Raw genomic sequence first — 26,205 nt, 5'->3', positions numbered from 1 at the left:
TCTGCAAAGACCCTGTTTTCAAATAAGGTCACATTCAAAGATACTGAGGCTTGGCATTTGGACATAATCTTTTGGGGACACTAATCAACGCACTATGTACCTCTTGCTTTCTCAAATCTGTATATTTATTATTGCTTTCATAAAATTTGGGAAGTATTTGTCTATATTTTCTTCAAATTTTCTGTCCCCTTTTTCTCCTCTTCTTATGGGGCTTCATTGTACATGCAGTTTTGATACTATCCACAGATTCTTGAGACTTTATTTCTCCAAACTTCAGATTATATTATTTCTATTGATCTGTAAGTTCACCAACTGTTCCCTGTATCTCCTTCATACAGTGTTTTTTTTTTATTTTGTTTTGTTTTACTTTAGATATTGTATTTTTCATTTCTAGAATTTCCATATGGTTCTTTTTAATAGTTTCTGTTTCTCTGCTGAGATTTCCTCTGTATATGTTCATGACATATGTATTTTTCTTTACATCCTTGAGTATAGATAGCAAAGGTGCATTGAACACCTTTTCTGGCAATTTTAGCATATGAGGTATATTGGATTTGGTCTCTATTGATTACTTTTCTCTTGAGTATGAGTCACCCTTTCTTGTTTATTTTAGGTCAGGTAATTTCAGATTGCATCCTGACTATTGTGAATGATACATTATATAGACTCTGGATTCTGTTACATTCCTCTGCATAGTTTAGAGTTTTGTTTCCTGAGGCAGTTAACTTGGCTAGACTCAAACTCCAAACTTTGTCTTTCTTCTTGAAATTGTTCTCTTGGCTTCTGGGACAGTCGTCTCTCCTGGCTCTTCATCAATTTCTGTGTCAGATGCTGCAAAGAAGAACCTAATAGAGGTGGTTACCGCTGCCTGTTAGGGTGGCTTTGGTAGAAACTTTTTGTAATGAAGTGAATGATAGGGAAGAAAGTTGAGATCATGATGGTAATACTTTCCTAGACTAAAAATAGAAATACATTTTTAAAAAATGTCATAGGTGGTGTTTGCCACCAATTTGGATTTGCAGCTTAAACAGCAACTTATTTCTTCTTGACTTTTGGAAATCAGGTATACTGTATACTGATGTTTCTTGGTTCAAGTTTCTTGGTACCCATTACTAGGCTTCTCGTTTGTAGGCCTATATTTTATTTTATTTTTCTCTAAAATTCTGACTTAAATAGGAACCTTTAATTCCTCTTTTTCATGATGCTCTGGATGTTATGAGTTTCCAGGCTTTTATGCCAGAAGTATTTCTTTTCTGCATCCTTTCTCATTTCAGAGATAGAAAGTACCACATTGCCCTAGTGAGTTTATTTTTTTAATTAAGAGAGAACTTTTCTCTACCGATTCCCTTCTCTCAGTGTCTTCTCTTAGAAGATTCTTTTAATATAAAATTTTGATATTCATTTTAAAAACTTGTTTATCTATTTTCTACTCTAATAAGCTCTTATCTTTCTTCAAGTCTCCTTAATTCTGAGCACTGAGGGTTTTATTTCCTATTATAAATGGCCCTTAAAAAAGAATTTTAGACTTTCATTAAAGTAGAAAAATAATACTGAGTTTATTATTGACAGTTATGTAATCATAGTGTAGTTATCAGAACCTGGAAATTAATGATAGTACAATACTAATCTACAGATATTACTCAAATTTTTGCCAGTTTTCCTACTAATGTTCTTTTTCTGGTCCATGATCCATTCTAGGATCCCAAATTGCATTTAGTTGTTTTGTCTCTTGAGTCTTTTCCAATCAAGTAATAGTTCTTCAGTCTTTCCTGATCTTGACACTTTTGAAGAGCATTGATCACTTATTTTGTATAATATTCTTGAATCTCAGTTTTTCTAATGTTTTCAAATGTGTATTTTGAGGATGTGCATTTTTTGATAAGAATATCACAGAAGTGATGTTCTGTCCTTCTCAGTGCTCTTTACGTGACTCTGTTTATAATATAATTGTTTTAAATATTTCCTCCACATACATTGAGAACTGCATCAGGCAGTGTTATAATTTTTGCTTCAAATGTCGAACAGAATTTAGAAAATTCAAGAAGAGATGGAAAGTCTATTGTATTTACCAATATTTTTACTCTTTTCTGTGTTTGTTCTTCTTGATGGAGTTGCTTTTATCATTACCTTTCTGTTTCAAGAACTCAACTTTAGCCATTGTTTCATGGTAGTATGTTGGCAACAAACTCTGTTTCTTTTCACTTGAGAATTTTTTGGGTTATCCTTCATTCCTCAAGGATATTTTTGCAGGATGTAAAATTCTGGGTTGATAATTCTTTTAGTACTTGAAAAATGTGGTGCCAGTAGTCTCCATAGTTTCTGTTGAGCAACTGCTGTCATTCTAATTGTTTTACTTGTATAAGTCAGGAGTTATTTCTCTCTCACTGCTTCCAAGATAAAAATTAATAAGAAAAAAATATGCTTTTTGAAATAGATAACTATTGTTACCATTGTAATGTAAAGGTATATCCTTCAGGATGTTTTTCTTACAGTACTACGTGATATTGGAGGTAGGGTCCAGGGGGGCCCAATAGTCAGCCTCAACCCGCCTAGTCCTCTTACCAGGTTCTTGACTCCACCACAGGAAAGAATTCAAGGGCAGAGCCACAGTAGAAAGTGAGAATAAGTTTAATATAGTAGATAAAAAATATAGGTTTCACAGAGTTAGTGCAGCATAGCTCCAGAGACTGAGCAGGGCCCACACCAAGTTTTTCTGTGACTTTAATTTTCAGAAGTTTGATTATTATGTGTCTTAGAGTACATTTCTTTGTGTTTATCCTATTGGTGCTTGCCCAGCTTCTTGAAGGTATAAGGTTTTATTTCAAGGGTATGTGTAATTGTTTATTGAAATATTTTTATAATGGCTGCTATAAAATATTTGTTAGATAAATCTAATATCTGTGTCATCTTGTTGTTGGCATCTGGTTATTAACTTTTCTCATTCAGTTGAGATTGTCCTGGTTCTTGGTATAAGAAGTGATTTTCTATTAAATTCTGGACATTTTGGGTACTGTTTTCCTAGAACTTATGTTTTAGTGAGCTTTCTCCCGCACTGTACTAGCTAGGGAAGAGGGGTGCCACCTGTTACTGAAGTTCGTGTTTTCCACTTAGCCTCTGTTGACACACAAGTGGGAGGAGGGGTACTTGTTACAGCTGGGTGGTGGTAAAAGTCCTGACCCTCAACTATGCCTCCCCTGACACCAACCTGTCAAGGAGGGGTAGGGTGCTTCATATCACCAGGTAAGGGTGAAAACCCAGGGATCCAACAGGGATGAAAGTCCTGACTTTCCATTTGGCCTTCTTTGTCACCACTCTAGCAGGGGAGTTGGGTTACCTCAGTCGGGAGCATGAAAGTGTACGGCCACCTTTGCTGTTAGGGGTGAGAGTTAATCTGCCATTTTATTGATGGTGTTTGCCTGGAGTAGGGCAGTTATTGTCTAAAACTTTTCTGTCTTGCTAGACTATTCTTTTTTTGGTCCTGTGACTAAAGAGAGCAGGCTTTCTTAGTGCTTTCCCGCCAGCTATTCCCTTTGGTATTTCCAGGATATATAAGGCAAAAAGAAAATCCAGAATTTACCACTGTGTTTTTCTTTGGATTCTGAAGTCCCTAGTTGGTCTTCCCCCTCCTCTCCACCTTTCTGACCCCTCTTGTGTTTGCTTTATGCATAACATCCAGAACTTTTACTTGTATTTAACAAGAAGAATAGGGAAAAGTAAATCTATTCCATCCTGTCTGGAAGCGGAAGTCATAAATGGTCTTTTCATCATGAATGTAATTGCATTTTAAATATAAATATGTAATGTATGCTTTTAAAGTCTGTAATCCTGAGTAGAAAGCACCATATTCCAATTAAAAAAATAATTAGATGCCATTATTAGCCAGTATGTAAAGAAAAGATTTGTAAGGTCTTGTTTTTGATACCCATTTTTCAAAGTGATATTCAATACAATAGAATGCCAACACATGAAAAGTAGAAGAGTTGACCCTGTTGAGAGAAGAGTTTGTATTAGTTTAAGTTTGATGGCATACTGACTGCCTGTATAACTGTAATTTTCCTTTGACCTTAAAAAGATTTTTTCTTACTAAAAAGTTATTTCTTTACAAAGCCCTCCAGAATTTTTTTTTTTTTTTTTTTTTTTTTTGTCTTTTTGTGACCGGCCGCACCACGCTCAGCCGGTGAGCGCACCAGCCATCCTTATATAGGATCCGAACCCACGGCGGGAGCACTGCTGTGCTCCCAGCGCTGCACTCTCCCGAGTGTGCCACGGGGTCGGCCCACCCCTCCAGATTTTAATGTGGCTTGTTTTACATATATAGATGAATGTATGTGGTTATATCAAAACATGAGTGCACACTACAAAAGAGGGAATCTTTTCTGGTAGGTATGAAATTGATTGTTAAAAATCACTTAGTGTTTTCTTTTGATGGAAACATGAAACTGAAATCATTTCTGTATGTGTACTTTACATCCTAATTGGCTGCCTCCGAAGACCTTCACTGGCAGAATCAATGGAAACTAAAAATCAAAGAACAAATATTTAGGATTTTGGGCATGTATATATTCATCACTTACAGTAAGAATGCCATTATCTCCCTTATCAATGCTGACAGCACATCTGTTGTTGCATTTATTCGACAGTTTTTATCAGTGGCTTATACTGGAAATAAATCTTTATATATCACTGCCAGATTTTGAACACCAAATATAAGTATGTAATTTTCAAAGCTTATCCCATAGACTTTCTAAAAGAAAGAAAAAAATGATTACAAGTTGAGTCTCAATCTGTGTAATGTGATTTTATTCATTAATTTATCCCTGTCCCTTTAGAGTCACTAATGCGACAGGCATGTTGCATGCATAGCGAAACAGATTATGCATCAGTAAAAATTGGTGTACATGACTGAGCTTGTTAAGTATATGTTTACATTTTTGTTACAAAGGAGTAGATATGGTATTTGTTAGTTGTGAAAGGGATTGGGGAAAAAAACTTCAGAGAAAGTCAGTAACAGACATTATCCTAATTAATATTATTATTAGTAATATACTTGTCATATTTTTTATTTTATTACTTTTTTATAATGGAATATTATAATAAGAATATCTAAAATATTTACTTTAATGTTAACCGTGAGCCAGCCACAATTCTAAATGCTTTTCACAGATAAACTAATTTTATTTATTTATTATAAATTAATTTATTAGTTATAAAGAGAACTAACATAATGTAGATTTGTACTATTGATTATAGTTGACCCAAATAAGTAAGATAATTTACATGTCATCAAGTGATCTAAAAAAGTAGCTAAGAAATGTTTAATACCAACTTAATCTACTTATTTAGGTCAATATCTATGAAGCGAATCTGTTTTGTGCCTTGCCAAGAGCATGTTATTTTATGTTAATAAAGATTTAGTTTCTTTGTACAGTTGGTGTGCAGACTCCGCAAGAATCAAGCATGTCTTGAGCATCCTAAGATTTAATGCTGAACTGTCGCTGTTTAGCTCCTTCCTGTCTTTACTCCTCTGGGCAGGGCTTATGTGCAGCAGCTACAGTGAAATCACTGTCCACTGCTGGAAGGTGGGCTCCATTGTCAACCAGCCTGAGGTGTATTCATTAAATGTATGTTTTCTTGACACAGTAATTGTGTTATGTATCACATATGAATGTACTGGCCTTTATCTTTCCTTTATGATCTAATGAGCAACTTTCTTTAAATATGGGTCTTTTTCACACCCACTGCTGGAAACAGTTTTTGATTCAACTTGTTTTTGGAGGTAGGGGTGGAGAATTTAAAGTTTCATTTGGATAGCCCCTCGTATTTTCAAACAGCTTTGAAAAATTTACACACCTTTTTATGTAAATTATTTTAAGACTGATTTTATTTCTTAAATTATATGAGTAGTCAAAGTGATCTGTGCCTCTCTCTGCAGGAAAAAGAAATCTTTAGACTGGCAAGATCGTTATCAGAATGCACAAGTATAGTATTCCATCTGGGTTTATGGGATTATCAGTCAAATTAGGAAACTTATTTTAAAATAAAAATTATTATAGATTTACAAATTTCAAAGGAAGCCATGTTATTTCATTGACTTATTGAAATTTATGACTCACCTTTTAGTAGAATAAATTTTGTAAATTCATTGAGACAGAAACAAAATGTCAATTTATTGTTGTTGATGATGTTATAAATCCAGAACAAGTGCTACAATGTTATAAAAATCAAGATCAGTTGCTTTCATTTTAGAGTTCCAAAGGGAGCAAAATGATGTGATTTATAAACAATAAATCTTCAACACAGAGAGATGACTTCAGTAATCTTCTATTTATTCCTTTTTCTTTCATAAAAATCAAGGTCCTATGACATTGTATGTTGGAATTTTTAGGACCACATTGTAGAAAAATACTGCTTTGTTCTAGTGGAAAGATTTTACCAAATCAAAAGATGTGTGCATTACAGAACATAATGGAATTTTATTGCCCTACTTGTTTCAACATAGTGTTCTAAGATTCCTGGTTCCTTCTAATGCTTTGAATCATGGGAAGCATTTTTAGATTTAGAAGGGTGAATTTCAAAATGCCAGTCATAATTGTTTTAATTCTTAATTTTATGAATGCTAATATTTTTATTTCCAAAAAGACAATGTATAACTGAAGAGATCCATCTCAAACTTGTTTTTATGAGTCATTGGTCACGTATGTAAAGCATATTATTATTTTTTGTTTAATTCGAAATTGGGTCTTCAAGCAGTGGTTGTACGTATTCACATTTTTTTTTTTTTTTTTGGACTGGTAAGGGGATCGTAACCCTTGGTTTGGTGCTGTCTGCACCACGCTCAGCCCAGTGAGTGCACCAGCCATCCCCATATAGGATCCGAACCCGCGGCCTTGATGCTACCAGTGCCGCACTCTCTCAAGTGAGTCACGGGGCCGGCCCTACGTATTCACATATTTTTATCTGGTTTATTAGGCAGTCTAATGCAGTGGGGGCATAAACATGAAATTATTTTATATTTCTCTATGTATATATTTTATCTATATATCTATATGTCTCCAAGTATATATTTTATACTTCTTCTATGCCCTGCCAGATCTCTCATTTAAACTTCTTTGTGATATCTTTAGCAAATCTAGTCATTTTCTGATTACCCTTAGTTTTAAAAAATCTAGTCCAATTCAGTGTAAAATGTCAATTTCATATCCCTCCATTGCAAGGAATTCTGAATTGACAGAAACAAAACGTCAATTTATAGTCGTTGATGATGTTATAAATCCAGAACAAGTGCTACAATGTTATAAAAATCAAGATCAGTTGCGTTCATTTTAGAGTTCCAAAGGGAGCAAAATGATGTGATTTATAAACAATAAATCTTCACCATAGGGAGATGAGTTCAGTAATCTTCTAAAATTATCTTTATTCATTTTTCTTTCATCAAATTTGTCATTCATTTGACTCAGGAGACCCAGAGGAGGGGCTGTACATTGATCTCTTTCTCTCCTCTCACTCCAGCATCTTTGGGTATTTGTGATTGGTGACATGGGGGCTTATATGGTTCTGAGACACCTTCCTTCACACTCTACCTGTTTCCTGACCTTACTCCTCTGGTCTTGAGAGGATTGGAGAGGGACTAGGGTCGGGGAAGGTGCCACCCTTAGCCTGGTTTCATCCACTGCTGGTGGCCTCCACTGCTGGTTTCCGTGTAAGTGTAAGTCCATTCATGAGGCAATAGTCAGTTTTTCCTATTTCCCTCTGTCTCTGAGGGGCAATCATGTTTCCTTTGGGCTTTACCATTGGTCTATACTCCTGACCTCCCCTGTTGGTGTTACTTTGGTTGGCCTGTGTAGCACCTTGGCTTCTGCCGAGATTCTCTTTCATTCCCTCCAGAGGCCATGGAGTTCTAGGGTGAGCATGTCTTTCTTCATCCTTTTTGTTTTTTCAGGTACAGTACGTACTAGGACTCCTTCACCAAGTTCTTAGATATGTATAAGCCCAGTCTTTTCATATGCTTCCAAACTGCCAGTGACATACCTCAGACTTAGTCAAAATTTCTTTTAAAGGGGGCCTACAGGTTCAATTCCTAGCAAGCCTCCCTTCAGGGAATGAAATGTGAGTCTTCACTTATGCAGGTATTCACATTCTCTTATCAGTTGCTCTCTAGAGAGAGCTACCCCACTCATGAGAAGTACTCACTGGAAATTCCTCATAAGGCCAACAGTCCAGATGATTCCCTCCCACTCACCACTGCATCCCTTATTACTCTGTGTATTCTTTGTGGTTGGATCAGTTATGCTGACTCTCACAAAGGGAGTTGGGGAAGGGAATAAGGCCTAGCCCTAAATGTTGGCAGCTCTCTAGGGCTCCTTTTGTTGTTTGCTGTGGGTCCTGGTGTTGATTCTAGGGCAACAGGAAAAATCCTACTTGGATTAGCTTCTCTCATGAATGATAAAAAGCCCAGTGATTTAAATAAAATAGAAGTTATTTTTTGTTCACACAAAGTTCCATAAGCTTGCAGTCTAGGGCTGGTATGATGATTTTGTTCCATAGAGTCCTCAGGACCCGGATTCCTTCCAAGTCTGGGTTGGAACCCATATCTGGGTTTTGGCCGCTGTCCTCGTGGTCGAAGATGGTAATCTCTACACTCCAAGCAGCAGGTTGGCAAAATGGGTAAAGAAGAAGGGCAAAAGACACAGACACCTGAAATCTCTATTTAACGTTTCTGGGAAGCTGCCACAGAATTCTTTCACTTCCAGTCTACTTAGTCATATGGCCAGTCATAACCAAAAGGAAGCCTGGGAAGTAAGGTCTTTATTCTGAGCATCCAAGTGCTCAGCTAAGAACCTCTGTGGAAGAATATTGGAGGACAGCTAACAGTCTCTGTCACATCACTGGGTGCTTTGACATCTTTGAGCTGTGTGCTAACTTGCACCTTTACATTTCTCTTTCATATATGAGTTATTATTTACAGTAATACTGAATGTCCATAGGATGCAGAATATTTTATTAGGTACTTGGAGGTTCACTGTGAGTTGTATACAGTCAGTAGAAAAGTTAAAAATTTTGATAATGTTATTTGAGCCACTGATGGAAATGCAGTTTGAAGCTTGTTTTTTTGACTGCAGTTATCTTGTCCTGTTTTTGTCCCTACTAATTTTCATTTCTCTAAGAGGAAAAATAGAGCTGCAATAAGTCGGCTGACATATAAGTGTGTTCACTGTCCCTCTGTATTTAGGAGTGTCATATCTTTCATAGAGATTTTCAATTGGTGTCAAAAGGGTGATTGTATTTTATTAAATTTAGAAGACCATATTTTATAATAGCACTATATCAGACATAATATTTTAACTGTACCATAAATGGTTGTGAACTGTAGCTGTTATAGTCAGCATTTATTGGCTTTTGCATAAACCTGTTATGTGATGTTTCATTTTTCTCCATCATATGTAGCTAATGCATAGTAAATAATACTTCCACATTCTTGAGCTTGTATACCTTGACTTAGCTTTTAATTTGCTAAGGAGGTGTAGTACAGTGAATTAGAACTGTTATCAAATTTTTTCCCCAAGGTTAACTTGGAAAAAATACTTTTATAACAAAATCTTTACAGTGCTTTGGAAGCAAGACTGTTATATTGACTCGATTTGAGCTCTAAACTACTTTTATAGATTCCAAGGAGGAAGTTTCCCTCCCTACCTGCAGGGAAAATGATGGCCATTCTTAACAACCCTACTGGCTAAAACAAGTTGAATTATTAAACCATTAGACTAGAAATCATATTGCTGTAATTTTCATTCCATATTATTTGTGACAAAATAAATGTGCACTGTATTCTTTTTTTTTGATTATAAAAATTATGAAATATTTATTTAGATAAAAGAAAGCTTTAAAATTCTCTATTTCAGTTTATTTATTTATTTGAATTTGGAAAGATTTCTTTATTTTTATTTCTTTTTAAAATTTTTATTTGAATCAAAATTGATTATACATATTTTGGGGGTTCAACATTGAGATATGTTGATCAAATCAATATTACTAGCATGTATATTGTTACAAATTGTAGTTATTCTTTATGCCCCTTGACCAATCCCTCCCTCTCCCCGCTCCAATCACCCTAGATTTCTTCTCTCCCTCTGAAAGAATAATGGTTACTCTGTTGATTTGCTGCCCAAATGATCTGTCCAATGCTGAGAGGCGTGATCAGGTCCTCCAATACTATCGTAGAGCCGATGTCTCTTCTGTCACTATGAAATGGGCTCTGTGGAGACAGACGTCCTCCTCCTTTCTTTATTTCTGCTGGTGACTCTCCTTGTGTCAACTCACTCCAGGGGCTGGCGGACCATCTGTGTGGTGGTTGTGGCATCTAGCCGCCTTCGCGGCAGCCATGGTTATCGTGGTGGCTGTGGTGGGCCACCCACATGGAGGAGATGTTTTTGGCCTGCTCCATGGTGCTGGCAGTGTGCCTGGTTGTGGAGAGTATCCGATCCCTGGTTCCACTCCCCAGTCCCAGAGTGGGTCCCGAGGTGCTGGCATAGTGTGCCTGGTTGTGGGAGGGGGTTCAGTTCCCTTCTCCATGCCCTGGATCCCTGGGTGGGCCCAGAAGCGCTGGCACAGTGTGCCTGGTTGTGTGTGGGGGGGTCCAGTCCCCTTCTCCATACCCTGGGTCCCAGAGTGGGCTCTGACTTGCTGGCGTGATGTGCCTGGTTGTGGGGGTTGGGGGTGTCCAGTCCCTGGCTCCATACACCCAGTCCCCTTCTCCATGCCCCTGGTCCCTGGGCGGGAACCGAGGCACTGGGGAGGTGTGCCCTGTTGTGGGAGGGGAGTTCGGTCCCCTTCTCCATGCCTTGGGCCTCTGGGCAGGCCCTGATACGCTGTCCCAGGGTGCCTAGTTGTGGGTGGACTGTATTCTGTAAAAAAGGTATATGGACATTATGCAGCAATTAGAATAAAACCTCCGGCAAGGAACTAATATGTGTTTTAATTTTCTTCCTCACAAATTCAAAATTTTCACCTAAGCCTTTATCCTAAATCTATCCACATTTAACAAATTGAACAAGTTATAGCTAATAAAACCAATTTTCCCTTCAATATAATTAGTAAGAATCCCATCTCATTCTATAGGCATATTTTTGTTAATTTATCATGAAAGCAATGTTTTTTAACTTTTAGCTTACAATTAGGAGAAAAAAAAAAACACTGAAAGAACTGTTTTGCAGGTTAGACATTTTCTTAATGGGCGAGGAACTCAAACTTCCCCACCCCATATGGTGTGTCTTACATTTGGTTTTAATAATGTTTAGTTACATTTAACTACATTAAAAATAATATTGTGGGAACTTTATTTTGGTTTGCACGTTACAAATCATTTCAACTTAATTCAATTTGATTGTACTGTCAAAATTTCAAATGGAATGTGATATAGTGATATGTATATTGAACACTGGTTTTGTAGGGACTTTAATGTAGGAATAGAAGAATGTCACTACAAATTAAGTGGCAATACATACCTGCAGAGTAAAAGATGAGAGAAAATTCAGATTGACAAAGTTTCATTAGAATCAAATGAACTTAGAATTATGCTTATGCTTGAGCCCTTTATGCATTATGGAAAGCTGTGCCTTAAAAAGATAGATATAGCATTTAGTTGTGAATTTTTCTACTAGCTCCAATGGAAAGCACTTTGTATAGTATTTCCTAAGCTCCCTTAAAACCTCAAAAAGACTTAATATGGAATTAATAGATTGTCCATATATATTGCAGTGTTCCAATAAGGTTTCATATTTTTTTCAAATTTCTGAAATATCTAGACCCTTTGAAAAAGGACCTATTGCATCTGGTTTCCTCTTAAAAATGGTGTTCAGCAGATTGCATGTGTTCTGTTATAGGTTCACTACTGTGATAGACAAAGTGGCAAAGAGTATGTGACCTGTCTGACATTAGCCCCTGTGCAGATGACTTTCCATGCTATTGGAAGCTCCATTGAAGCCAGCCATGACCAGGTATAATATGCCACTGCCGTTTTGCTGCATTATGGCCCAGCTAAGAAATTGGAGGCCATAAAATGGAAGCTATGTGTACATGTACAGCTTTGCTTTCCTTAACACATCATTCACTACCACCATTTGCTAGTCTTTTGAAAAAAATCACAGTTGTGTTGGGAAACTGATATTTTAGAAGATTTAAATTATTTTAGACTTCTTGTTTGCAGTCCATTATTAATTTAAATATAGAGTTCTTTTATAAGAAGAAATAATTGCCCTACAAGTTATTTTTATCTTTAATAATTATATATAAGAGGAAGGATCAACAAAACAGTCTAGATAACACTGGAGTCTCACTATAATATACTCATTTGGTTCTGTTGAAGAGTGTTTTGCATTATAGAATGTATATAAAATAATCCTGTGAACTTTTAGGATCATCAGCTTAGTTCCATAACTTGGGATATTTCTGAAATGAAGTTCCAGTGTTGTTGCTTTTACTTTTAAAGTTTTATATCTGAAATAAAGCTGAAAATCTGAAAAGTATATTGTTTCTTAATAAACAAATTCTTTTGACTATTTAAATAGCAGCTTGAGAATACATCCCATTAACAAGATAATACACATTTCCGATTAAAGTAATTATCATATTAAACTAATGATCTTGGCCATAGAATTTCTAGCTTGTAGTTAGAGTAAGTAGACATACACAGTTTACTGTATGATTAACCAGCTATGCTTTCTAAATTAACCATTCATGTACAGAACAATTATAACCTGTTTTCATATTCATTTTTCAGTGCATTTGAGGACTTAACTGACTAATCTTTTTTCTTTTTATCTAAGTAGTGCCTCTTGCATGGCTTGAATAAAAGACCATACTAGTGTATCTTCTCAAACTCACAGTTTATCATTGTCCAACTCAAACAAGACCTGGGAAAACATTCTTAAAGGACACACCTCTCTAGTCCATAATGTTTCTGACATTGTGTCTTTCCAATCATTTGTTGGTTGGTGGGGAGATATTGCGGTATTCAGGACAGAGCAACTAACTGGTGCTGAGAAAATCTGAGTTTGAGGAACTAACATGGCGTAAGTTAGCTGCAGTTACGAGGTAGATTCTGTTAGCTCCTTATGACTGTTTCCTGGAATGTTAAATGAGGGAGTTAGGTTAGATGACTTGTAAGATCCATTTCACTGCTACTATTTTTGATTCTGTAATTGATCTTCCTGCTCCTGGTTGAACCAAAAATAAACAGTTACAGCATGTTGATCTGGAAAGCAGCTTAGAGATCCACTCCAGTGCTTAACAGGTTTTTACACTGACATGTGCCCTAGCTGCAGAAGAGGGTACAGCAGAGATCTGAGGAGCATGTCCTAAACTAGCTTACAGAAAGTATGTTTTCTTGTGTAAGACTATAATTTAGCTATATGCTAGGTGCCAAGGATACATGGTGAGAATGTAAGACATGGTTCCTGTTCTTATGGAGCTTACAATCTAGCAATGTCACCCCTTTGAATATTTGGCAATACAAGCTACCTCTTTGTCTATCTCTGTATCCACTCATGGCAGAAACAACTGGCAAGAGCTGCATGGGATACCCATCTTGCAAAGGCCTCTTCTGAGTCTGAGCAAAGAAGTGAAAGAGTGCAGTAACCCACAGATCCAAGAAGAGCAACCCACTGTTAGCAGAGGTAGCATGTTGTTATTATAGAGCATTGGGCTAGGAATGGAGACTGGGGTCAAACTGAGCTTTGCCATGAGCTAGCTGTGAGACCTTGTTTCTTCACCTTTTTGGAACTTGGCTTCTTCACGTGTGAGATCATGAAGCTGGTTCAGGCTTGTTCCAAGTCCGGGGTACACAAAGTCCAGGGCTACTGTTATCCCATGTGGCACCTTTACAAATTAGAAAAAAAAAAAAAAGTGCCTCTTCCTCAAGGCATTTTACTTCCATCCAACAGAAAATTTTTGTAATAGACAAATCCACAATAACTGTGGTGTGAATGGCACCCCTTGAGGTGTACAGTGCACAACCTGCACAACTAACATACTAGTCCTATACTACATCTTTCTGGAATGCCAATTCTACTCAATGGTAAGTTAAAAAAAGATTTTTTTTATATTAAAGCAGATACAACTATGTTATGGATGACAAATTTGCATGAAACTTTAAGAGAAAAAAAGAGAACTTTAAGAGAAAAACTTTCAGGAAATGTGTTGATAATGGCCAAATGGATGAGTGAATAAATGACTAGGGCCATGACAGGGGTGATTATCCTGTGCATGTTTGGTGGCCTCAGAGGTACAGAATGGAGATAGTGGTGTGATCAGTGCTCCTCCCTTGAACTTGGATAATTGGGCTCACCAAGGAAAGGAGACACAGAGTAAACTATATTCCATACCCTGTGGCTTTTCTAAATTATGTTGCCATTTCCTCCTCTCTCAACCTGAGGGTCTGTCTAAGCAAAAGCTATTCATTCGCCATACCAGCAGCATAAACTTGATCTCATAAGGTAGAAAAGATGGACCACTAAATGCTTCCACCTGTTAATTTGTAAATACTAGTAAACAGGAAAACATTTTAAAGCAAGAAAAATATCACTTTAAAAAATGCTTCTATTTTCAATCTATTTGAGCCAGTGCTGTTGAACAAATGGAATCATATTCTGAGAAAAAAAAAAGTAGTATGTGTAAAATTTAGAAGTCATTCTTCTTACAAAACTCAGGTTGTTCTTACCTATGCAGAAAGTGAAGGCGAGAAGTGGAAGAGCTCTCCCGTCTTGAGCCTTTATAGCTTATCTTCTTATTTTTTAAAATTTAACTCTAGGAACTCAATGAAGTGGAGACCAGATGTATTATCCAGTGCATTCACTCACTGTATTAAAAATTTGGGGTGAAATTTCTTTATCAAAAGTCAATACATATATGCAAAGTAGTCAAAGATTCGGTACCACCCATATACTGATGATGTCTACATGTATGCAGCTCTTAGTTCTCTGCCTCCCCCTACCAAACATGCTCCTCCCTCTTCCCACGTCTTTCCCTTTCCTCTTTGCATTCCTGCTGAATGGCACCACTGTCCTCCTTGTTGCTGAGGCTGTCCTTGGAGCCGTCCTTGACTCCTCTGTCCCCTTCACATGCTCCACCCAGTCCCAGCCTCTCTTCCTTTAAACTACATCTCTGATCTGACCACTTTTCAACACCTCCAATGTTACCATTCCAGTTTTTCACTGTCATTTTTAACCCAGATGACTGTAGTAGCCTCTAAACTAACTTTTTTTCTACTTTTGTTCCACTATGGTTTATCTTCCACATAGTAGCCAAGATTATTTTTAAGTTATTCAGATGATATTACTCAACTGCTCAAGACCTTCCAATGGCTTCCCATCACACCTACTATAAAATAAAAAAATTTTGTCACAGCATACAAGTCCCTATATGATATAGCCCCCTCCACTTCTTCAACTTCAATCTCTACCATTCTCCTGTTCACTGACTGTGTCCTGATGTCACTGGCTTTGTTGCCAATTACATCATTGTAGGTGAAAGAAATCACTCAAAAGGCTACATACTGTAGATTCAATTTATATAACATTATGGAAAAGGCAAAACTATCAGGATGGAATCCAGATCAGTGATTGCCAGGGGTTGACTACAAAGTACCGTGAGGGAATTTTGGGGGCTGATGGTAGAAATGTGACTGTACGCATTTGTCAGACTCACAGAACTGTACTCTAAAAAAGATAATTTTACTGTATGTAGATAATACCTGAATAAACCTAACTTTAAAAAAAAAAAAAAGCCATATTCATTGCTTTATCAATTACTTATATGGTACTAACCCCAAGGAAATGTGGAAGGATGACATCCCCTTGCCTCTTTTGTACTGAGTATGTTGGATCCACCTTGGAATGCACCAGATTTAACCCAGAGCCTGGTATAGAACTCCTCTGAATGCCAGTGACTAGTTAAGGCCTGCTTCAGTTTTCTTAGAGTAATTAGTAGCCTCCAAAAAGTGGTCTAAGCCCACCCTTGTCTGACTTCAGGGAAAAGGTCTGTTGGCCAGAATTTCTCATTTGGAAACTCTGAATTCCCATCCAGACGGTGGGCAGTCATTTAGGCTGAATTTGCCTGGAGGTCCCCATCATGTCTGCATGAGAATATTCTACATGTGTTTGCCTTATTATTCAAAATAAATGTGATAGTAGAAATTCACATTAGTTTAGAATATCTAGTTGTTCAGAACAAAAACATAGTTCGATTCAGATACTAAAAAAAAATTCAAATACTGAATTTTTCAACAATGTGCTAACTGTGTGAACCCCTGTGTGGGAGTATTACACTAGTCACTGGAGCATACACAGATGGTTAACTTGCAGTATTGGTCCTTGGTGAGCCAGTCTTGTGAAATTTAAATATTGTAGATCCTATCTTGGTTTCAATGATGAGTGATCATTTTTACGGTTTTTTTTTTTCTTTGTTTCTTGGCGGCTGGCCGGAATGGGGAACCAAACCCTAGACCTTGGTGTTACGAGGCTGTGCTCTAACCAACTGAGCTAACTAGCCAGCCCCATCTTTATTTATAAGTTGAGTAAAGAACACATTTATTTTTTAAGATTGAGCTAGTAAGGGTCCTGCTTAATTTTTTCAGCATATTCTCTTTGGAAATTAAAGTTATATTGGTTAGTGTATGCTACTGAAAACAGAATCCTTAGTAATAGTACAGAAAAGTTTTGGAATCTTCTAGCTTGGTCTAACTCACCAAATATTATTCTTTACTCTCTGCTTTTGGCCTGATACCCTTTCTACATATTTCTTCATCACTTTTAGATGTTACTGAGTACCTCTTCCTGTCTCCTTTAATTACATCATTCACCTTCTAGTTACAGCCCCAAAGTCATAAACTTCCTTCCCTGTTTTTATGTTTTCTTTTTATTCATCTTCATTCAGATTGCATTGTCAATCTCCCCTCCCACAAAGATTGGGTAAGTAGACATAGCTTAGTAAAAATAAATTAGCTTAATTTGTAGTTAATAGTTTTACTGCTCCCTACCTTATTGTGTTCTAGTTAGCTCTGAAACTTAATTGCTTCATATAAATAAAAGAATGAATTAATAAACCAACCACCTAACCAAGCACTACCTGGCCAATGAAGCATAATATATGTATATTAGAGTTTACTGTAATCTGACTTCTAGTCAACAAAAACAAGATTATCAAATAGAGTGAATGATGACAATGCATATTTAACACATTATTTGGAATAAAAAACCAACAATTCTACAAGAAAAAATAAAGAACCAAATTTATGTATAGTTTGTTTACCATGTACTAGATGCTGTTGTAGGCTCTCCATACTTTATTTTGCTTGATTTGAACAATAACTAATGATGTATAAATTGTAGCAGTTGTGTATTTGCTTGGTTTGCTACATCTCCTTTAAGGGTTTATGTCCAGATTACAAAATCAGACTGAGTTGTTCCCAATGTGTATGCTTTGACTAGGGTTCAAGTCAGGCATCTCAATGAAAGGACAACCATTAAGTGTAACAATTTACAAATCGGATGGGTATTTTGTTCTACTTTCAATTAATCAAATTCTGCTCATAGGTTATTGACTGATTAAGAAAAAGTCTCTTTGCCTGAGGAATTATGCCATAATGTCTTACAGTTATATGGTATTTTAAAACTAACAGAAAGAGAAAAAGCCTTCCCACATATTATTCAAATATACAACAATAACGTATTGAATGTAGACTGTGTACAGACTTTTGTGGTACTAGATGGTCTTATGATAATACCTGTACTCTCTTGCCCTTGAAGTAATTATAGTCTAATGAAATACATCAGTCAGGATGCTTTTGGCTACAAGTAACAGAAAATGTGACTCATACTGGCTTAAATAATAAGGAACCTCATTATCCCACATAACAGGAAGTTTAAAGGAAGGGCGGGCTCCAGGGTTGGTTGATAAAGCAGATCGATGATGTCAGGTACTCAAGTTATTCTCATTTTTAGCTCTGCACTTTAGCTGTGTGTTTCAGCTCTGCCCTTCATCCTCTGGCTCAGGAAGATGGGCACAGTGGTTCTCTGTGTCACGTGGAATACAGCCACATCCAAAATGAGAGATCTGATCTTCTTGTGTCCTGGGCAGAGACATCTGTACCAGGAACTGCTCCAACTATCTTTCCCTCAGAGCTCATTGGCCTGGGTTGGGTTGGTCATGTGCCCACATCTAAAATAGTCACTGGCAGGAGAAACCACTACTGGTTTAAATGCTTGGGGTGAAATAGTTGTTGAGGAATCAACCACAAGGAGTACTACGTGCAGGATCAAATGTCACATGTAATTTTAAATATTTTGGTAACCACATTTAAAAAAATAGAAACAGTTACAATTAATTTTAATAATATATTTTATTTAACCCAGTGTATTTAAAATATCATTTTAACATGTAATCAACTTTTATGATTATTGAGGTATTTTACTTTTTCTTCATACTTGAAATCCGAGGTGTATTTTACACTTACAGTACATCTGATTTTGGACTATCACATTTCAAGTCCTCAATAGCCACATGTGTATTAGACGGCACAGGTTTTAGGATGAAATCCAAGGACATTATGATTTGGTACCTGCCTGTATCTGCAGTCTCATCCTTCACCAGTCACCCTGTACTCAGGCCCACATGCTCTGCTCCAGCAGTGCTGAGCTGCCATAGCTCATGCTCTGTTGCATTTGTGTCTTTGCTTGTGCAGTCCTTCCACCTGACCCATTCTTTCCATTTTCATAGGATAACTAATTATTGTATCCATCCAACCAAGATGTCACTCCGGTCAATAGGCCTTCTATCTGTACTTTTTACACTATCCCATTGTTACACTTATCAATCTGTTTCCCATTATCTCTTGTGTTGATCTACCCCACCGGGCAGCGATCCTCTCCAGGTCCAGGACAGGGTCTTGTTCACGCTGGTTTCCTCGGTGTCTATGCTCTGGCCCTTAGGAGGCACTCAACATGTTTATAGGATGAAATTAAGTTGAATTTTAAGAAAACTAGAATGACTTGGATTTGGTAGAATTCAATTAGTAAAATTAGTGAGAGAAATAAAACGTTTGGCCCAGTAAGCTCTCTCTGGTGGTGGCCCTGCAAGGATTTTTTAATGAAAGGATCCCTGTACTTCTAAATGTTGATCTTGAGTATTCACATACTCTGAATACATGTAACTTATCCTTAGGAATCCATCATATACTTCCACTAATTCTTTTACCTTTTATTCTTTTATTCTATTTATCACTTCTAATTGTTCTAACCTATCATGCACATGAGTACTTGGTGTCCTAAATTACTTAATTCAGGTACCAGAGACTTCCTCCTGATTCTAGGGCCCACAATATAGTGTACAAGTTAGCATTCACTGAATAGTGTTGTTTGTGACTGCATTCTTCAGAATCTAAAGAAGCATGAACATCACAGGTTTGAGCAATAATTACCCAAGACAAATAAAGCTTTTTATTAGTACAAAAGACGTAGTTAAGAGGCATTGCATAATAACAGACCCCCATCATCATCCTAGAGGTAACTAGCATTCTCTGTATTACACAGATTCGGCATAGGTTTTGAACTTCAACTGCTTTGCTTGCTAATATGTATCAAGCCACAGTGCTGAGTGCTGTGGGGTGCTGAATGATTGATTAGGTGTGAGCTTCTGGCATGGCCTGGAGCTGCCCAAATTCAAAATTTAACTTGATTTTTATTTACTATTTATGAATTAGGGTACTAAAAAAGATATATTAAAAAAGCACATCAACTTTAATGTTTGTTTTGGAAAAGAACTTTCATGTTTGTTGATTTTTATATTTCAATATTTCCTCTATCTGAAACTTATCCCTTGAATATAGAACTAAAATTTCTCCTGCTGACTTTTAACCTTATTTTATAAAATTCCCATTTTACACAAATATATATTATAGCTAAGGAATTAAGTTATATCTTCAAAAAAATATTATAGCAGGAAGAATATTACACCAGGCACTTCTCACCAGTGGAGGGACATTTTTCATTTATGGACAAGAACAGGAGTCAGCAAACTGCAGCCCATGGGACAAAGCCAGCCCACCACCTGCACTGCATGGCTTTTACATTTTGAAATGGTTTGAAAAAAAATAAAGAATAATATTTCATGACGTGAAAATTATATAGAATTCAAATTTTAGTGCCCATCAACAGTGTTATTGGGACACAGCCGCAACGCAACCACTGATTTAGGTATTACCTATGGCCGCTTTCACACTACAGTGGCAGAGGTGAGTAGTTATCAGAGACCTTATTGCCCGCAAAGCCTAGAATATTTACTGTCAGCCCCTTTACTGAAAAAGTTTGCCAGTTCAGTCCCAGGATAGAAGGAAGAAACATTAGGCATTTTTGAATTTTGCATCAAATGTTACCTAAACATGGTCATTCAAAGTTTATTCTCTTGGAAAGAAGCCAGTTTCCTGGAAATATGTGCCTATGTGTAGCACAATTAGACTTGACTGAATTTTTGGATTTATTTACTACACAGTGGAAACCAATTTTATTCTCTAAGGGAATAATAAGTCTGTCTTCATCAGTATTCATCAGAGCATTGAAAGAAAGTTGCCTGTAGCAAAGGTTACTTTTGTCTCCTTGCTGAAATCCCATTTAGAAACATTTCATGGCCGGACTTTTTTTTTTTTTAAAGTAATAGGGAATATTCTGTTGTTTCCACAAGGATCTTTACTTCTTTCATATCAGATGTATAAGCAGTTTCCAGAACCAACAGTGAGTTATAGAGGAAGGCAGTAGGAAAATTAAATATTATGTATTTTATAACAAACTCATAATTTCATTTGTGCTTAATATGGCATGAACACATTTCTGAGAGGTTACATATATCCAATGATATTTCACACACAAGTGACTTATTAATTTCAGCTATAAAATAATTTTGGACTATAGTCAAAACCCACCCCCGAACTTACTGCTTTCCTTCTCTCACTTTTTTCCTGAAATGATGAATAACAGCTATTTTAATCAGCAAAAAGTATGAAATTTTAGGTTTAAATAAACAAGACTTTTCACAACTACATCAAAAAAGACTTTTGGTGTAGTTATTTAATCTGTAGCTCAGTGTTCAACAACAGGTTATCTCTTTGAAGATAATTTCTTATTCATGATCTCACAGGAGACAAATTAAAGTATAAATAGAATCCAAAGGTGGTGTCTTGATTTTCTAATACGCTTTGTTCCATTTTGGACCTGTGTACATGCTTCATGTCAGCAGTTTCTTAATTTTTAATTGAGTATTCTAATTTTTAATGACCCCTCTAAATTCAAAATATTTAGGTAGGAATTTAGCATTTCTACTACTCTATCTCTATGTTTGATGTTGATTTGAAGATTGTTGGGGAAATATTCTAAAAACCTTCTGTTAAAAGCTCACACTAATGAATCATAACCAGATACATTATTAAACCAATAAATACCATATGTATATAATTGGCTAAATGGATGTGCAAGTTATAGTGGAAAACTGTTGTCTCTGTAGGCTTTTTAAAAGTGATGATCAATAGAGTATAGTTCCCTAGGCCACAGATTTGGGAGCATTATTGCCCACTGGAGGTCACTTTTACAACCTAAAGAGTATTACCTTCCTTGTAAACTCATAATTATGGTGTTGTGTATGATTTATTACACTATTTAAATCTGAAAAACAGTAACCTTCTCTCCCTTAGCAATGCACCTTCAATTAAGTCATGCCTCTCCCCATGTCCAAAATTCCTTTTTAGACAAACCAGTTATTGGTTATTTTTCAAATTTTTCAGTATTATTCTTTCGTTGCTAGTATTTGGCCTCCTCTCTTTGTTTCTAAGTTGGCAGCTGATACCTTTTCAGATCACGTTTTTAAAATATCCTTTAGTTCCTTGGCTTCTCTTTTGCATCCTCTGACGGAAGGAATTTGAAGACATTTTTCAACCGCCAAATATTTAACATATGTGAAATTAAATTACAAGGGCAAGGTAGTGATAAAAAAAATGTCTGCTGTTACCCTTCATAGGTGGTACAATGATATGCAACCAGCAAACTTAGGTTGGGGTCACCACTTTACCAAAGCCCACACTTAAATTTCTCACTCTCAAAGACTGATGTGCTGGTTGGCCTCCTCCTGAGTTACCTAACCTCACCTGCAGAGAGAGGTCATGTCTTTGCATAGGTTCCTGCTGTAGTAGGAAGCATATAAGAAATTTTTTAGCTCAGAGAGAAGGTTACCTGGGGGTCAGAGTCTCCTCGTTGATACATTTCTGCATCCTACACAACTGTTTACTGGGATCCTTATCTCAAATTTTCTTATTGTTTGGCTGATCCTACCTACTTACCTTGAACTCTGACTCCTGGTTACTTACCTAGGGTCTGCTCTGTACTTTTGCAGTCTCTGATCTCATGCTGCTGAACTGACCCTTGACATTGGCTTCTGACTATTTGCTATTCTTGACTGCACTTAACATTTCAGAGACTCGTTCTCATATTGCCCCCCAAATCCAAAACTGCCCAATGTTGACAGAATTCCATTTTATAGATATTATATTCAACAGCCATTATGAAATCCAGAGAATATCAGTCTACTTCCTGGCAGAACTCATATTCATTGTGTCCCCTGATATTGTTGCTCCAATTGTTAAAATGTTTAAATACTTTCATGCCACTTGGCCAAATAGCTCCTACCTCAGTTTTCACCCCTTGTCATCATGGCCTCATGTTCAGGACCTCTGGCATCTCCCCACAATCTGGGAACTAATTGGTTATTGCTTGGCCCAGCAGTTTTCAGGACTCTGTTTTAAATTGTCAAATTTTATTGGTTGGTTTCCATGCCACACTAATTATTAAATATTTTTAAGATCACCCTTGCTTTCAAAGGTATACGTAAGAGTTAAGTTCTCCAAGAAAAAAAAAATCTAAAAGTGATCATTTTCAAAGATTTTTGAAAATTTCCATTGTATATCATGAAACATTTTAGTTTATTTACTCAGTAATCATGTATTAGGTACTAGCTATATGTCCACCACTGTACTAGATGCTAAGAAGTGTTTCCTATTTTGTAAATAGGAATGCCCTCAAATTGAGTGTAATTAAAGTTGGAGAAAGGGGTTTATATGGGAACTCTATACTTCCTGGTCAATTTTGCTGTGAATAAAAAATAATCTTAAGGAAAAAAATTGGTAAAACCACAAAACATAGAAAACAATTGAGGACCAATTGCAAGCCAATATGATTTTTGTGTCAGAAACATTTTTATATAGGTAAAAACGTATATACATAGGTCAGAAATCTATGTATATATGACTACTGAAAGGCTGTGGCATAGAGGAATGATCAAGAGCAGAAGATTTCACCTGATTAAGCTTCCTTTAGAAGTGATGGACCAAAAATTGAAAGACAAATTATAAGGACATTCCACATTGGGAAAACAACATGAGAGAGGGAAGTTGGCAAAGAGTATGTGGAGGAAGAAAAACAACTTGGTGAGAACTACAGGAATAAAATGATGATGTGCGAGATCAAGGCCAGTGAATACATTCCTGAAAGCTAGGCAGAGCTGTATGAAATTAATGTTCTTTGCAGCAAAGAGTCATTCTTCAGTCAGGAGCCAGGGATAGGATTATGCTGGTGTCTGTAAGATCAGTCTGGCCCCAGATGCAGGACCTACTGTGATGGGGAGAAAGGTTGCTACCATAGTAATTCAGGAATGAGTGCTGGTTACCTTGATGGATGTGACTCTGAAAATGACAAGGAAAACATCATCTCTCCCAGAGAAACACTGCAGAGAAAGGAGCAGCAGCCCTTGGTGACCAGCTGACTATGAAAGAATGGATAAGAGCAATTAAAAGTTGCTCTATGAGAAATTGGTTAATGGACACAGTGAATGATTACATATTGTAATGATGAATAAGCTAGTTATAGCCTTTCTTGATCATCACATATTGTATATAAGTATTGATAGTCAACTCTGAACTCCCCAAATATGTATAATTAATTAAGTTTCAATAAAAATAAAATGATAAAAAAGATAAAAATAGCTCTAAAGACAGACTACCAAAAGTGAGAGCTGGACAAATCCCCCATTCAAAAAGCAACAATAAAACTGGACAGAATTGTCAAAAACAGCATTTTATAATTCCAGAAGTTGATAAAAGGCATTCAGCAAATTGAGAAGTGGAGAAGTATTTATTCATAGAAAAACTACCAAACTTCAGGTAAGAAAAGTAGGATTCTGCACTGTTCCTGCCTGGGGATGCTTCCATCCCCCTTTTCCCCCCTCAACACCTCCCCCCCCCACATTTAAACTCAGCACTGTAGTTCCACAGGAACGAGGACAGCCATGAAAGCCAGCAGTTTCATTGAAAGAATGGCCTTACTTGATATGAAGTGGAATGTGAAAAGCCCCATGCTCACCAGCATTGTGAGTAACAGTAAACATTTCAGTAGGAAACAAACAAGAAAGTCTGGCTAGCAGCTCAGTGAACCTGAGGTTACAGTCTTGGTTGTGGCCAACAATGGACCAGCAGACTAGCCAGAAATTTATCAGGGATATTCAGGAAATGTTGATGAGGATATGAAAAAACTAGAATCTTCATGGATTGCTGATGGAAATGTAGTTTGGCAGTTTCTTAAAAAGTTAAACAGATTTATCATATGATCTGAAATTACACTCCTAGGTATCTACCCAAGAAAAATTAACATATATTTTCACGAAGACTTGTATGTGAATATTAATAGCATCGTTATTCATAATAACCCAAAACTGGAAATGATCCAAATGCCCACCAGCTGGTGGTGGTTAAACATAATGTGATGTATTCATACAGTGGAATATTATTCCGCAATGAAAGGGGAAGAACTACTGAACTACTGTGAACTACATGCTACAACATGGATGAACCTCAAAAGCATGTTAGAGGAAAGACGAAACACAAGAGACCACATATTGTATGATTCCGTTTATTTGAAATTCCCAGAAAAGGCAAATTATCTATAGAGACAGGAAGCAGATCAGTGGTTGCCTTGGGCTGGGAATGGGAGCAGGGACTAACTGCAGATGGGCACAGGGGGACTTTATAGTGATGGAAATGTTCTAAGACTAGACTGTAGTGACATTTACACAACTTTCTAGATTTACTAAATCTCACAATAAATGAACTTCATGTTAAGTAACCTATACCTCAATAAAACGGTTAAAGTACCTTTATAAGCTTTGATTATAAGGCCATTCATGATAATGAAATTTTGGTAAGCAATAATTTATTTGGGTCAGGAACCTCAAGAAACTATCTAGCAGACCCTATGGGAACTGATGATTTTTCATAATTTGGAGAAAGGTAGAGTGAAAAAGCAGATATTACCATGTGTGTCCAGACCCAAGACTTCCACATCTCTAGAGTTCCTCAGTCCTCTTAATGCTTACATGTACCTCAAGACTAAAAATGAGCTATGGTACTCTCTCCAATCTCTTCTATTTCCAATTTTCTCAGCTTTAACTTTGTGATCTGCGTCAAATTTCCCATGTTCCTGACCTCAATTCCTGTTAATTATTATTGTTCCACCCTCACTCTTCATCATCATGTTTCCTCCTGCCCAGCCCAGTAAACTGATCCTAACTTCTGATTGTTCCTTTTGCTTAACTTGTTTCATTAATTTTTACATACCGAAATGAAATAAAATAAATAAAATAAAATCTCTGCCATGTTTAGCCCTGGGCTGCACTTAAGCTGTGAGTAAGCTGCCACACTGTCTCAAAAGGAAAGCCCATCCCTTGATTCTTTTGGAGGATGATGATTTAGGTTTTTGACACATTAAATGTCAGTTCCAAATATTATATTCAATAGATAACTGAAGATTTGAGATTAGCACCACAATGAAAGATTAGGGATAAAGATATATATTTGGTCCCCACCTAAGTATAAAAAACAAGAATGAGCCAAACATAGACCTTGTGAGATATTACAAGGTAAGGGGATGGAGAATGATTAGAAACCAGGAAAAGGCCAATGTTTTCCCCAAAGAGTTACAAATTATAAATGTATACAAAAAGATTTTATTTTACCTTGAATTCTCTAGGTTAATCATTGTGGTGAAAACTAACTGCTTGAGAGAATACCAGCAGACATGAAACAGACCCATTTGGAGAAGTTATTTAAGATTATAAAAAAAAGGA

General features: G+C 36.6%; 1 protein-coding gene across 12 annotated transcripts in view; it reads left to right on the top strand.

Annotated features, from left to right (window-relative positions):
- STAU2 (staufen double-stranded RNA binding protein 2) overlaps positions 1–26,205 on the top strand; it is a 290,691-nt gene that overhangs the window by 190,034 nt on the left and 74,452 nt on the right. For 10 of the 12 annotated variants that reach the window (XM_063079352.1, XM_063079356.1, XM_063079350.1 and 7 more), the window contains one exon: positions 11,880–11,993. The exons of 1 other annotated variant lie outside the window; for it this stretch is intronic. In XM_063079352.1, the coding sequence (XP_062935422.1) occupies positions 11,880–11,993 (114 nt within the window). Of the gene's footprint in view, positions 1–11,879; positions 11,994–13,548; positions 13,700–26,205 lie in introns of those variants that run through there. One more of the 12 variants, XM_063079353.1, reaches the window with a different exon arrangement.

Source organism: Cynocephalus volans, chromosome 15 (assembly GCF_027409185.1).
Source record: "Cynocephalus volans isolate mCynVol1 chromosome 15, mCynVol1.pri, whole genome shotgun sequence".
In the NCBI taxonomy this organism is placed as follows: Eukaryota; Metazoa; Chordata; class Mammalia; order Dermoptera; family Cynocephalidae; genus Cynocephalus; species Cynocephalus volans.
Note: the sequence above shows the minus strand (reverse complement) of the source record. Positions and strands in the feature narration are given on the sequence as shown.